Genomic DNA, 14,412 nt, shown 5'->3' with positions numbered 1-14,412 from the left:
TGACTCCAACAAATTTCTTAAAAATTATTGAAAAAAAGAAAATAGTGTTTTCTGAAAGATCGAGACGTAGTTAAATAAACGCAGTTTATGCGTAAATGAACTGAACCAAAGGGTCTGTAAGGTTCTTTTAAGGAACAGAACTTTCTGGAAAAGGTAATGGATGATAAGTCTTAATGATTATCTCAGTGAGAGCTTCAATATAGTTGAGTTCCACTATCTCACCTGCAGTAGTTATTCTCTTAATAATTGATTCCTTTCATTAATCTTAAAGTCTGAAATTATACCTTTAAACAGCGTAAATTCAATCCACGTCATTTTTATCTGATAACTTCAAAAAAAGATTAAAAAAAAGGATGTACAGTAAAAGCTTGTGATACCAATAATTTTCTGAACCTAAAAATTAGATAAAAACACAACAGTATTACCTGGGCAATAGAGATAGTCTTAAATAAAGTGTTTCTACTTAACTAGAATAAGAAAAAGGGTTCTTAAGGTTCTTTCCAGGAAATTCGGTATTCAGAACTCTCTGGAAAAGACACTAGATGATAAAATTTAGTGATTATCAAAGTGGGAGCTTAAAAAGGGTTCAATTCCAGTCCCACCTGGACTAAAAACTGGAAATCAATTACTGTAAAAACACCAATTAATTTCCTCGCGGTTATTAGAGAATTCTGGCTGTCACCACCAATTTATCTAACCTTGGAAGACGCAAAAACATATATTTAGATTATAATGTCCAAAACTCTCATTACCATATTAAAGAATGTTAAAATTAGCTTCTTTAAATATGCACGGATTTTATTACGTAACGCGAGTGTCACCTTTTAATTACTTGATCCGTATCATAAGTCATCACTTTGTGTTCACTGATACTCCTGGTCTCATTTTAACTCTCTCTCTTGCTAGATTCTGGATATTTCGAGAGAACTTTGGAGATATCCTTCTTATGCTAGCTGCAGTTATACTAAACATAAAATGAGACAACTTGTATAAATTATTATAAAAAAAAAATCGAGTAGTATCGTCCTTGATGGTCCGGTGGTGGTGGGTGATGGTCGAAACTGATGAAGATGCTTTCTCGTTTATCTGTTTGTAGGTCCAGTCGTACGTACGTACAGGTGGGCGATTATTGTCTCGAGTGCCATATTAACTCTTAAATTTTCATCTCACTTAATTTAGGAGATGTTCGCTTATTTGCCGGTGCTTTCGGTTGTCGCAACCGCGTTTATTAGCGGTAAGTACGAAATTATATAATTTATTATATAACAGATGCGATTTTAAAGTCATGAAAAGGAGGAGTATTTAAAGATGATTTGTGTGTTTTTTTTTAATAATAAGTGATAAAATGTTCGCTAAAAGTGGCTTCTTGAAGTTGAAAAAATTGAGTTTATCTTTGCCCTAAAGTATTAGGTAATGTAGACTCAAGGATCTTTAGTTTAAAAATTCATGAATGGATTAATTGTTAATAAATGAAACGAAATGAGTCCAGGTGACAGTGGAATGGAACCCTATTGAAGCTCTCACTGAGATATCCATTAAAATTTATCATCCGCCGCCCTTTCCAGATAATTTTGTATACCGAATTTTCTGGAAAGGACCTTAAGAATGACCCTCTAAACAATTCATTTGGTATTTGTCATCCACGTTTATCTTCCAATGTATGTTGTTAATGAGTTTTACGCTTTTTTGGACTCGAAATATTTTTTACTTGAAATTGAGTGTAAAAAAAATCATTACACCCTGCAGTAAAATTGTATTATTGAAGAATCTTCAGGAAAATTATCTTGCTTCCACTACAATAAATCATGGAAGGTATAGGGAGAATCCGTGACATTAAAAAATGCCGAGAATTCATTCATTTTATTGGGTTACGTTTCATTGAGCTAAAGTTTCCAGCAATGACTTTTTTTGTATATATTCCAGATATTTGGAGGAATCGTAATTATTGGATGCTGAATAAATTTGATTGGGAGAAAATTATAATTAGCAAAAACAGTTGGAAAATCTATTAGATTTCCTAAAAGAAAATATTTTATAATTTTTTTTAAATAGGGTGAAGTGGGGCAAGTGTATTCACTGCTCCTAACTGCCATATGCCTACTCTGCTGATGGATCTGGGGCAACTGTACTATAGTATGAAAAATTCTGGGTTAAAAAAAAATGCTTGATACCTATCTTAATTTATAAGGAAGTTATGAAATTTTTTCGTGGAGCAATGAGAGGGACATGTTTTTTTTTATTTATTTAACGGTATATGAGGTAAAGGATACTGGAAAAGTTAGTTCTCCTCTTCGCCCTAAAGTGGGTTCTGGTAAAACTCGCTCTATATCTGATGCAGCCAGTAAGTGATGGTCCTCTTGTTCAGGCCAGTGAAACACTGAACTATGCGCGTTTCGGTTTGATTTTTTTGAAAACTTAATGCTAGGTTGCGATTTTTCATTAAGCGTTGTTATTTGACCAGCATAGAAAAGTATACTTTTCTTTCCTTTAAAAGAGACCAAAACCCAGTTTCCAATATTAAGGTTTTCTACCCCTTTGAGAAACAATTCGTCTTGTTTTAATGCTTCTTCATCTTCCTCTAATTTTTTTGCATAAGTCTCAAAGGTGACGTCGTCGGATTCACTGTCACTTAAAATTTGCGGTTCGTCTTCATCTGAAGAGCTCTCATTAATATGTTTTGCTGCAATTTTTTTTGATTCCTTCTTTGTTTTCTTTGCTAATTCTTTCGCTTTTCTTTTTTGTTTTCTTTTGCTGTTATAATTTCAACAACCCTTTTTCCTCTTTATTTTTCGTTAGGGCGGAGCGATTGCCTCACTGTTTCCAGCAACAATTCTTCAAATGATACAGAACCGCTACTTGGCCCTGCTATTGGTTCTGATGCTAGCTGCTGCGTGGTTGGTTTCTCTCTCGATGGTTTGGTTCATTAAGAGGTTGTTCTGTGGCAGCTTGGGGATTTCTCAAACGTTCTTCATATTTTCAATTTCGTGTTTGTGACCCAATATCTTCAATATTGCGGAGGGTTGTTGGGTGGGGTCAGAAATAAAACAGAAACCTGTTTACCTAAATGTCGACGTTTCGACTTATATTAAGTCATCCTCAGGACACTGAAATGGATTCAAGTAATTACAGAGATAAAACAAAGTAATTTCAAGTACATAAAAAACACTATTAAAATAAATATTCTTTAAGTTACAAAAATTAAAACAACAAAAAACAAAAACCACGACACAGTTAAAATTACATTCAGATACAATCCGTTAAAAAAATTAAAAAAAAAAAAAAAAAACAGTATAAAATATTTTTTTTTTAATTTTTTTTTTATATACATTACACCTCTTAACTAAGTCTAGGTTTCTTAAGTTATAATTAAAATAGGAGCGTAGAATTATTTTTAACATGGGTTAAATTGTAGGTGTTATTGTGGGCAAACTAGAATCAACAATAAAATGTTTTTATTCTTCCGAGCGTTTATTTATTTAATTTTTATGATTCAATGTTATGTTGATAAGTTAAGGATTAGTAGATAAGGAAGATGTATGTATCTATACGTTCAAAACCAGAAACTTAATTTGTTAATACACTGTGTGATCTAAATTTGGGACATACACTCTTTGACAAAAATAAATTTTGTTTTAGTTTTATCTTTTTGGTAGTAAATTAATTAAATTATAGTAAAGATAACAAATAGGGGAAGTCTTTATCTCCAAGAAAAATGCATGTGGGACACTTAGGTAAATGTATTATGCATTTCGGCTGTGTAAACAGCCATCATCAGATACAGAACATTACAAAAAACATATACGTTCACCAAATAAACCAAAAAATTACCCGTTATCGGGAAAAAAAAAAAAAAAAAAAAAAAAAAAAAAAAATTTGCATCAGCAGCTATTGCGGTGGGTCTTTCTTTGGACGTCCTTTTTGATCCTCGGGTTCCTCGTAGGTGTTTTTGAAGAGTAGAAAATGGGATTTGAGACCTCTGGGCAGTACCACGAATACTGATACGATTTTCTTGGATGTTTCTGATCGCATCTTTTAAAAGTTCAGCACTGTAAGAAGGGTCTTGTTTCTTTTTTTTATACACTCTCGCCATTTTGAAGGAACTCACTAGGAACTGTATAAACTAGTCTTAGATCGGTCCTATATTAAAGATTTCCACACTGTCTTTACAAATTAATTAAAGTCTTTGGTAAGTATTTACATTATTTCTTCGATACTAGTCTTAGCCTGTAACAATAGAGAAAATGATAGGTTATAGGCTAAAAACTCAAGAAGGAGGAGCCTGGGGTAAATGTAGTCAGTGATTACATTTACCCCATATGCGTATTTCGGTGAGGTAAATGTAATCGCTGGCAAACATTTTTTGTTAAGTATCGAAAATCAAATCCGATCTGAGCAGAATCAACATCCTTGTCGAAAATTACCTAAGGGAGCAAAATATTACAACTAAATACTAATATTAGCAGTAGTATTAGGGAATTAAAATTCCTAAAAGGCACTCACAAAATTATTATAAATGAACATATTTCGAAGAAAATATGTTCCAACATTTGCCCCACTTTACCGTATACGATTAATTAAAAATTTCGATTATTAGTCCCTGAAAGAGAAAAACTGAGTTGATTATTAATTGGCCGAAAAATTTGTAAAATTGGTGTGTTGAATAAATCAATTACAAATAAAAAAAACGAACAATTACAAATAACAAATGCGTGACACACACTAAATAAAATGCGATACCGACATAACAATAAATAATTCATGGGGGTAATAAATTTTGTACATTTTATTAAATTGTGACAAATACTTCATGAGAGGAATTTTTATTATTTTTTTCTATTAAAAGAAAGAAAAAATAAATTAATGTATATATAAATAATACGTGACCCAGCGATTTTGTAATTGATTTAACCATCTTCTATAATATACAGAGTAATATAGCAATTTTTAGTGATTAACATCATGCAAAAAAATGCCTAAAACTCGATTAAGTACACACTATTAAATAGATTTTTATCTGCTATAAACGCACATAGGCAATATCGTTGTGTTACAGATATCATAACAGAACGGACTGAAGATGTTGCACATCAACGCCGTAACGCCGAGAACTTGCATTGATAAATTTCGAGATTTCAAAAACTCGGGAAACTGTACAAAAATGTTGTCTAATTAATTGAGACGATCGTCCCGTATAAGTGAAAGTGGCCAAATAATCAGCCAAATTAACGAAAAGCGATTGCTTAACGAAATGAAGCAACACCCGTGTATAGGTTACATCAAAGTCTCTTAGAAGACAGTCTAGGCAAGATTATATTGATTTTTGGCAATTATTCGTAGACAGGTTTAATGTCAAGGCGACCCTCTAGAATGTTTTCAATTTTAGCAAAAAAAACTTGTTTGTTCCTAAGTTTTATTCTGTTTGACCTTTAAGATTATTGATTTATTCTTCGTTGGAAATTCAAATTAAACTGGTCAAAGGTTTTTTGTAAATCTAGAATTATCAAAAAATGATTCTATAGTTCAGTTCTTGATTATCTGTCATAAAACCTTTGAATTGTTCATTCTTCAAAATATAGGCTTTGGGAATTCATTATTTTATGCAATTGCATGAACTCAAAGGTCTCACCATATTTGCTATTGTTGTAGTGCCTTAGTTGCTACTCAAAGTACATTTGTGATCAATTTTTATACCCTTGATCATTCAAAGAATTCTGATTATATTAAGATGTTTCTATATTTATACAAATCCACATTTTGTATTGCCGATTTTTCCAGGCATAAAATAACACTGGACACCTCTCTTAACATAACATCTAAAAACCAATTTATACGCAATAGCGAGAAAACTGCGTTGTAATTTTTCATAGGTCAAGAATAACATTATTAACGGCATCGGTGAACGGTTTCTAATTGAAGATGATATTATATAATACCGATTTCAAAAAAAAAACATGTTAAAGGTCAAAAGAAGTACGTTTGCTATAGATGACATTCAAATGGAAACTTTTTGATTGGAATATGTCAGTGTGTCATTTAGGATAAACAATAGAGAGACGGTTTTTTTTTTTTAATTGAAATGGTAGTTAGAGTGGTTCATTGTATCCTACAATGTTCTTTTTGTTCTACCAAACTTTACTCTCTATATGGTTGTTTTAAACTAATTTCAAAGTGTGACACGCATATGGTAAACGCAACCTGACAAAAAAATGTTCACAAAAAAGGGTCTTTTTTTTAATGATAAAATTGGGTCTCAAAAAAATCAATGATTTTTTTTCCGTGACGCTTATACGGTACACGCGACCTACTGAATCAATTTGTGATGGTACTAAAAATATATATTAAGTCACTGAGCGTTTTTAAACTATATAAGATCATCACAATTTTCCACTTAAATTGTTTTCTTGAATACTGTATAATTTAACTACAAAATAATTATTATGTTTTCGTTACTTTTGTAGCTTTAATGGGGTTAAGAGGTATTTAATTTGCTACGCTTTAGAATAATTTAAATCTATTAAATAGAATTATTTCGAATTTAGTTTCTGGAAACCCTGATATTTTTAGTATTATTGACTAGTAAAAGTTAATGCTGCGACTTTTTGTAACATTTCTACGAAATTTTATTTAAATCTCTTCACTAGTAAATATTTTATTCAAGTTTTTGTAGTTGCCGTCTCAGTATAGTAGAACTAGAAAAGTTGTTTTGGGTTCACTGGTTCATAATACGCATTTTAATACTCCGATTTACTTAATTTTGACTTTAAATTATTATTGGGACTTTTCTTAATCTGTCCACGAAATTTTATTTAAATCCATTAAATAATAAATTTTTTATTTAATTTTTTGTAGGTGGCGTCCCAGTATAATAGAACTAGAAAAATTGTTTTGGGTTCTTTGGCTTATAACTCACGTTTAAGTAAACCGAATTACTTTATTTTTGTGTAAAAATAATATTGGGACTGTTTTTAATGTCCCTACATAATTTCATTCTAAGTCCTTTAATATTAAATTTTTTATTCAATTTTTTGTAGGTGGTATCTCAATAAAGAAAGCTCAAAAAAGTGTTTCAGGTTCACTTGCCCATAACACGCGGTTTAATGCTCCGATTTTCTTGATTTTAGTCTTAAATTATTACCTGGACATTTCTTAGCAGTTCCATAAAATTTGGTTCAAATTCCGTTAATACCATATGTTTTATTAAATCTCTTGTAGGTGGCTTCCCAGTATATTAGAAGTAGTAAAATTGTTTTGGATTCCTTGGCTTATAACTCTTATAATTAAATCAACCGAATTACTCAATTTTTGGGGTTAAAATAATAACGAGACTCTTTTTAACGTCTCTACGAAATTTCATCTAAATCCCTTTAATAATAATTCTTTTATTCAAGTTTTTGTAGGTGGCGTCGTAGTATAGCAAAACTCGAAAAATTGTTTCAGGTTCACTGGTCCATAACACGCCTTTTAATGGTCCGATTTTTTTGATTCCAGTCTTAAATTAATACTGGGACTTTCCTTAACAGGTCCATGAAATTTACATCAAATCCCATTAATATCAGAAGTTTTATACAAGTTTTCGTAGTTGGGGTCCCAGCATAATAGAACTAGAAAAATTGTTTTAGGTTCCTTGACTTATAACTTGCGTTTAAATACACCGAATTACTTCATTTTTGTGTTAAAATAATACTGGGACTGTTTTTAATGGCCCTACCTAATTTCATTCAAAGTTCTTGAATAATAAATTTTTTATTCAATTTTTTGTAGGTGGCACCCCAATATAGAAAAACTCGAAAAATTGTTTCAGGTTCACTTGCCCATAACACGCGTGTAAGTGGTCACATTTTCTTCATTTTACTCTTAAATTAATAATGGGACTTTTCTTAACAGTTTAATAAAATTTAGTTCAAATTCCATTTATAGCATATGTTTTATTAAATCTCTTGTAGGTGGCGTCTCAGTATATTAGAAGTAGTAAAATTGTTTTGGGTTCCTTGACTTATAACTCGCGTTTCAATGAACCTAATTACTTTATTTTTATATTAGAATAATGACTGAACTTTATTTAACGTCTCCACGGAATTTCATTCGAATCCCTTTAATAGTAATTTTTTTATTCGAGTTTTCGTAGGTGGCGTCTCAGTATAGTAGAACTAGACTCCTTGAAGGTCTTTAACAAGTGTTTTACTGCTCCGAGTTACTTGATTTTAGTCTGAAAATTATACTGGAACTTTCTTTAACATTACTGATAATAAAAAAATACATCAAATGCCTGGAATAAAGAGACTTTTAATTCCAGAAAAATACATTAAATTTTGGAAAAAATCTTGTAAAATGCAAAACAGATTACCTTTAATTGAAAAAATTGCTGTATTTATACAAAAACTTAAAAAAAAAGGCACATATTTTATAAATCCTTGTATTTTACTTAACAATTATGAAAACCATTAAAAATTATTTCAAAATATCTCCTAAACTTTGCAATTAAAATTTACGTGTATCCAGAAAATGTCTATTCACCAACGATCCTCTACTTAGTCTAACGGAATCTCATGAATGAATGAATGAATATTTCATATGAATATCCCATATCAGAATATCCACTGGACACGTCCTTTATATATATATGAATATCCTCTGGATTTTCAATGTATGGATCATGTGTCTATTAGAGATATTCTGTAAAAGATCGTTGTATGACTATTTTTTTCCAGTGTACTGTCAGTTCAACAATGGCTTTAACAACTATAACAGACAACAAATACAATTTCAACCGCAGGTTCAGAGTTCTGGAAACTGTCCACAACCAAACGGTACTTTCCCTACGGGAACTTGTGACGGGTAAGTTCTGCCATTTTTTTCTTTCATTCAATTTAATTATTAAAGTGTACAAAACGAATAAAAGATGAATGTACGCTCAAATGATCGACATCATCTGTTGCAGTTAAGTCATGTTGCATTCACTCAATTTACTTAAAAATATAATGAGGTTTTGCCCTATTCCCGGCTTTTGAAGTCATTATTTCGTCCAGGAATGCAAAGAAAAATTATTACATATAATTCCATTTAAATGTCTCTATTCTTCTACATTATTGGGTAATACTGTCATTTCAATTAAATCTACACATATTTTTGGGAGGTTAACTTAAGAGATGCAAGAGCAAAAGGGCTTTAGATTCAGTTAGATCAAGATTTCATGCACATGATACAGATATAGTTAATCCATCATTAATTTTGACTTTTTCTAGCTACATAGAGTGCAAAAATGGAGTGGCCGAAGAGAAACTATGCCCGGACGGTCTCCTTTTTAACGCCCAAGCAGGAGCACACGCGTTCCCTTGCCAATATCCCATAGATGTTGACTGTACCGGTAGAGAACAAACCCGTAAGTCCATCCACGAATGGTTGATGGTTCCCACACTTGGATAACTGCTAATTCTATTGTTTTAGAACCAGCTCAAGCGACTGACGAATGCCCCCATCAGTTCGGTTACTTCCGGATGGGAGACCAGAACAATTGTGGACAATTTAAAAATTGCGTGGACGGTAGGGGGTTCGTGTTCGATTGTCCAGAGGGTTTGGCCTGGAACGGGGCCACGTACAGGTGCGATTGGCCCGATCAGGTTCCGGATTGTGACGCAGAAGGTACATGCATATTATTTTCCTTTATATATTATATTCATTAGTTTATGCGATTTAAGTTCATTTAATTGACTCCCTAAAAATACTGATTCTCCCAATATCAGTTCATAACTCTATGGAAGATATTGAGGCATTCAACTACCTGGATGAACCAAAAAATGCCTTCAATTACTTGGAATTCAAATGGCAATTACAGGCAGTTGAAACTTAAATTTTCTGGAGGAAATTAATGCTTTCAAGTGCCTAAAAAAAGGAGAAAGTGACTCTCAATAGTTTCAACTATCTGGAAAATTAGTTTAACTACTGGGAATTAAAAAAATATTTCAAGAAACTCTTTGTAAGATATTGAGGCATTCAACTGATTGGATGACCTAAAAAAAGCCTTTGGTTACTTTAAAGATTTAATAAGTGCCTGAAAAAGTTGACTCTAACTACTGGGAATTTAAATTACTATTCCAGGCAGTTGAAACTTCTTAATAATAAGCAATTTTTTTGAAAAATTTGATGCTTTCAATTGCCTGGAACTACCAGAAAATGATATTGAGGCATTCAAATGCCTCAATATCTAGAAATACCTTTAATTAATTGCGCCTGAAAAAGTTGCCTTCAGCTACTTGCAACTCAAGTGACTATTCCAGGCAGTTGAATTATCTTCCAAGCAATTATCTTGAAAGAAATTGATGCTTTCAAGTGCCCGGAAGTAACAGGAAACGACTGCCAATAGTTTCAAATGCCTGGAAAATTACTTTAACTTTTGGAAAATGAAAAATAGAGGTATGAACTGTAGAGGGAGAAAACTATAACAAGTGCCTGGAAAAGTTGACTTTAACTACTTGAAATTCAAGGAACTATTCTAGGCGGTTGAAACTCGTTTCGAGCATATTCCTAGAAGAAATTGATGCTTTCAACTGCCTGAAAATTAACTGTAATTTCTGGGAATTAAAAAAAATATATTTCAAGAAACCCCTTGTAGGGTTATTAAACTGTCTAGACGTACCAGAAAAAGACTTTAATTAATTCAAAATTACATCAACTGCCTGGAAAAATTGACTTTAACTACTTGAAATTCAAGCGACTATTCCAGGCAGTTGAAGCTTCTTATAGACAATTTCCTGAAAGAAACTGATGCGTTCAACTGCCTGGAAGTACCAAAAAATGAGTCTTAACAGCCTGAAAAATATCTTTAACTTCTGGAAACTAGAAAAATACTCCAAGAAATTCCCTGTAAAATCTTGAGGTATTCAAGTGCCTGGACGTACCCAAAAAAAGCTTCCAATTACTTTAAGGTTGTATCAAGTGCCTGGAAGAGGTAACCTTAATTACTTGGAATTCAAGTGACTATTCCAGGCAGTTCAAACGTCTTTCAGGCACTTTTCTGGAATAAATTAATGCTTTCAACTGCCTGGAAGTACCAGAAAATGACCCTCAATAGTTTCAACTGCCTGAAAATTCACTGTAATTTCTGGGAATTAAAAAAATATTTCAACAAACCCCTTGTAAGTTATAGGGTTATTAAACTGTGTAGACATACCAAAAAAAGCCTTTAATTAATTCAAAATTACATCAACTGCATGGAAAAATTGACTTTAACTACTTGAAATTGAAATGACTGTTCCAGGCAGTTGAAGCTTCTTATAGGCAATTTCCTGGAAGAAATTGATACGTTCAACTGCCTGGAAGTACCAGAAAACGAGTCTCGATAGTTTAAACTGCCTGAAACATGTCTTTGACTTCTGGAAACTAGAAAAATACTCCAAGAAATTCCCTGTAAGAACTTGAGGCATCCAAGTGCATGGACGTACCCAAAAAAAGCTTCCAATTACTTCAAGGTTGTATCAAGTGCCTGGAAGAGGTAACTTTAATTACTTGAAATTCAAGCGACTATTCCAGGCAGTTGAAGCTTTTTATAGGTAATTTCCTCGAAAATATTGATGAATTCAACTGCCTGGAAGTACCAGAAAATGCCTCTTAATAGTTTCAACTGCCTGAAAAACGACCAAAAAAGTTCCCAAGAAAGTCCCTGTAAAACTTTGAGGCATTTGACTACCTGGATGAACTTAAAGAAACGCTTTCGATTACTTCAAAATTGTATCGAGTACCTAATAACTACTTGAAATGCAAGTTACTATTTCAGACAGTTGAGACTTTTATCAAGCAATGCTCTGAAAGAAATGGATGCTTTCAACTGCCTGGAAGTACAAGAAAATTAATATTAATAGTTCTAACTCCCTGGAAATACAAGAAAGTAACTCTTAATAGTATCAACTGCCTGGAAAACGACCTTAACTTCTGAAAATTAAAAAAATATTCCAAGAAAGTCCCTGTAAAACATTGAGGCATTTGACTGCCTGGACGAACCAAAAATAGCCTTCAATTACTTGAAATTGTATCGAGTACTAAAAAAATTGACATCAACTACTTGAAATTCAAGTGGCTATTCCAGGCAGTTGAAACTACTTCCAAGCCATTAATTTTTTGGAACAAATTGAGGGTTTCAACTGTCTGGAATTACCAGAAAGTAACTCTCAATAATTTTAACTGCCTGGAAAAAGACTTTAACTTCTGGGAATTAAAAAATGTTTCCAAGGAACTCCCTGTAAAACATTGAGGCATTCAACTGCTTAAACGAACTTAATGAACGCCTTTGATTACTTGATAATTGTGTCGGATGCCTGAAAAAGTCTACTTTAACTACTTGATATTTAAGTGACTATTTCAGGCGATTGAAACTTCTTCCAAGCAATTTTCTGGAAGAATTTCATGGGTTCAACTACCTGGAAAATTACTTTATTTTCTGATAATTAAAAAAAACGCAATCCTTTAAAAGACATTGAGACGTTGAACTACCTGGACGTATAATCCAAAAAATACCTTCAGTTAGTTCAAAATTGTATCAGTCCCCTGGAATAGTTACATTAACTAGTTGGTATTTAAGTGATTATTCCAGGCAGTTGAAACTACGTCCGAGCCATTAATTTTCTGAAACAAATTGGGGGTTTCAACTGCCTGTAAGTACCAGAAAGTAACTCTCAATAGATACAAGTTCCTGGAAAAAGACTTTAACTTCTGGGAATTAAAAAAATATTCAAAGGAACTCCCTGTAACTCATTGGGGAGTTCAATTGCCTGGACGAAGCAAAAATAGCCTTCGATTACTTCAAAATTGTATCAAGTGCCTGAACAAGTTGACAAGTTTCACCTACATGGAATTATCCAAGTGACTATTCCAGGCAGTTGAAACTTTTTCCAAGCAATTTTCTAGAAGAAATTCATGGTTTTCACTGCCTTGAAGTACCAAAAAATGAGTCATAATAGTTTCAATTGCCTGGAAAATGACTTTAACTTCTAAGAATTAAAATAATAATTTCACCCTGTAAGACATGGAGGCATTCAACTGTCTGGACTTACCCAAAAAAGCCTTTAATTACTTTAGAATTCTATCAAGTGCTAGTATTTGTAATTTAAGTGACTATTCCAGGCAGTTCTTATTTCTGGAAGTTCTGAAAATTGTAAAATATTGAGACATTCAACTGCCTAAACGCACCTAAAAAACACTTCGATTGCTTCCAAATTGTATTAAGTGCTTGAAAAGTTTGTTTAAATTAATTGAAATTTAAGTGACTATCTCAGACAATTCAAACTTTTATCAAGCAATTTTCTAGAAGAAATTGATGTTTTCAACTGCCTGAAAGTAAGACGCTCGATGGTTTTAACTGTCTGAAAATTAAAAGAAAATCCTCCAAGAAATTCCCTGTAAAACCTTGAGGCATTCAAGTGCCTGGACGTACCTAAAAATGTCCCCATTAATTCAAAACCCAAAAGTCTCCAAGAGGAGATGGTGTTATTTATACTTGAAAAAATTTTCATTTTTACCACCTTTTGGCCTCTTTAAAATTCATCCCGGTCTCACCTTAAATGGCCCCTTATAATAAAAAACTCTTCAATATTACCAACACGATTCAACAGCAACAATTCCTTATTATTTCCAGCTTACTTGGGTTTCTCGTGTCCTCCAGACGCCCGACAATACGGCTTAGGTGCCGAGGAGTACCGCTTTTTCCGTTCACCCAGCGACTGTCAAAGGTACTACATTTGCATCGAGGGTAAACCGAGACTGTACAACTGCGGCGAGGGACGAGCCTTCAACGATCTGATCAACACTTGCGACGGTGCCGAAAATGTTACCGGATGTGCGGTACCGCAGTACCAGAACGAGGTTAGAGGCGGCGCACCCACCAAACTCGCCAAATTCTCCAACCAAAACGCTTATAATAGATTTAATCAGTTTTAAAGCCTTTTTTTATGTAAATAATTTTTATGTCACAATATATATATATATATATACGCTGTTTTTATTTAGTACGTTCTTTTGTGTTATCTGGTCTATACAGTATTCAAATTCAAATTCAAATTCAAAAGACTTTTATTACCACTTAAACATTGTACATAGAAAATTACATTTTTTTATTACAAGAATTTACACAATGCTAAGAGTAATGCGGACTGAACTGCGATTATAAAAACAACCGATAACACATACACGAGCTAGCGCGCATGTGCTGCTCAGACCGTTAAAACATACTAACCTAATTACAACTAAAAGAAGAATAAAGACTTTCCCAATTATAATTATTAAGAAAATAAGTCATTAAACCCTAAAAACATATAAAAAAAAAAAAATATAGTGTAATAATTTACTATATCAATGACATTAATATAGGTACCATCTGTGCAATAGACAGAGAGGAGGAAGGGCGGCAAAAAACACGAGCCGAGG

The 14,412-nt window shown here is 32.7% G+C and overlaps 1 protein-coding gene across 1 annotated transcript; it reads left to right on the top strand.

The window, feature by feature from the left end:
• Positions 1 to 1,066: 1,066 nt before the first annotated feature.
• On the top strand, positions 1,067 to 13,977 carry LOC126745011 (protein obstructor-E-like). The gene is made up of 5 exons (XM_050452658.1): positions 1,067 to 1,234; positions 8,709 to 8,835; positions 9,243 to 9,379; positions 9,445 to 9,639; positions 13,625 to 13,977. The coding sequence occupies exons 1-5, from the start codon at positions 1,183 to 1,185 to the stop codon at positions 13,924 to 13,926; spliced, it is 813 nt and encodes a 270-aa protein (XP_050308615.1). The 5' UTR covers positions 1,067 to 1,182; the 3' UTR covers positions 13,927 to 13,977.
• Positions 13,978 to 14,412: the final 435 nt, after the last annotated feature.

Source organism: Anthonomus grandis, chromosome 15 (assembly GCF_022605725.1).
Source record: "Anthonomus grandis grandis chromosome 15, icAntGran1.3, whole genome shotgun sequence".
Taxonomy (NCBI): Eukaryota; Metazoa; Arthropoda; class Insecta; order Coleoptera; family Curculionidae; genus Anthonomus; species Anthonomus grandis.
This window is presented reverse-complemented; position numbering and strand designations above follow the sequence as displayed.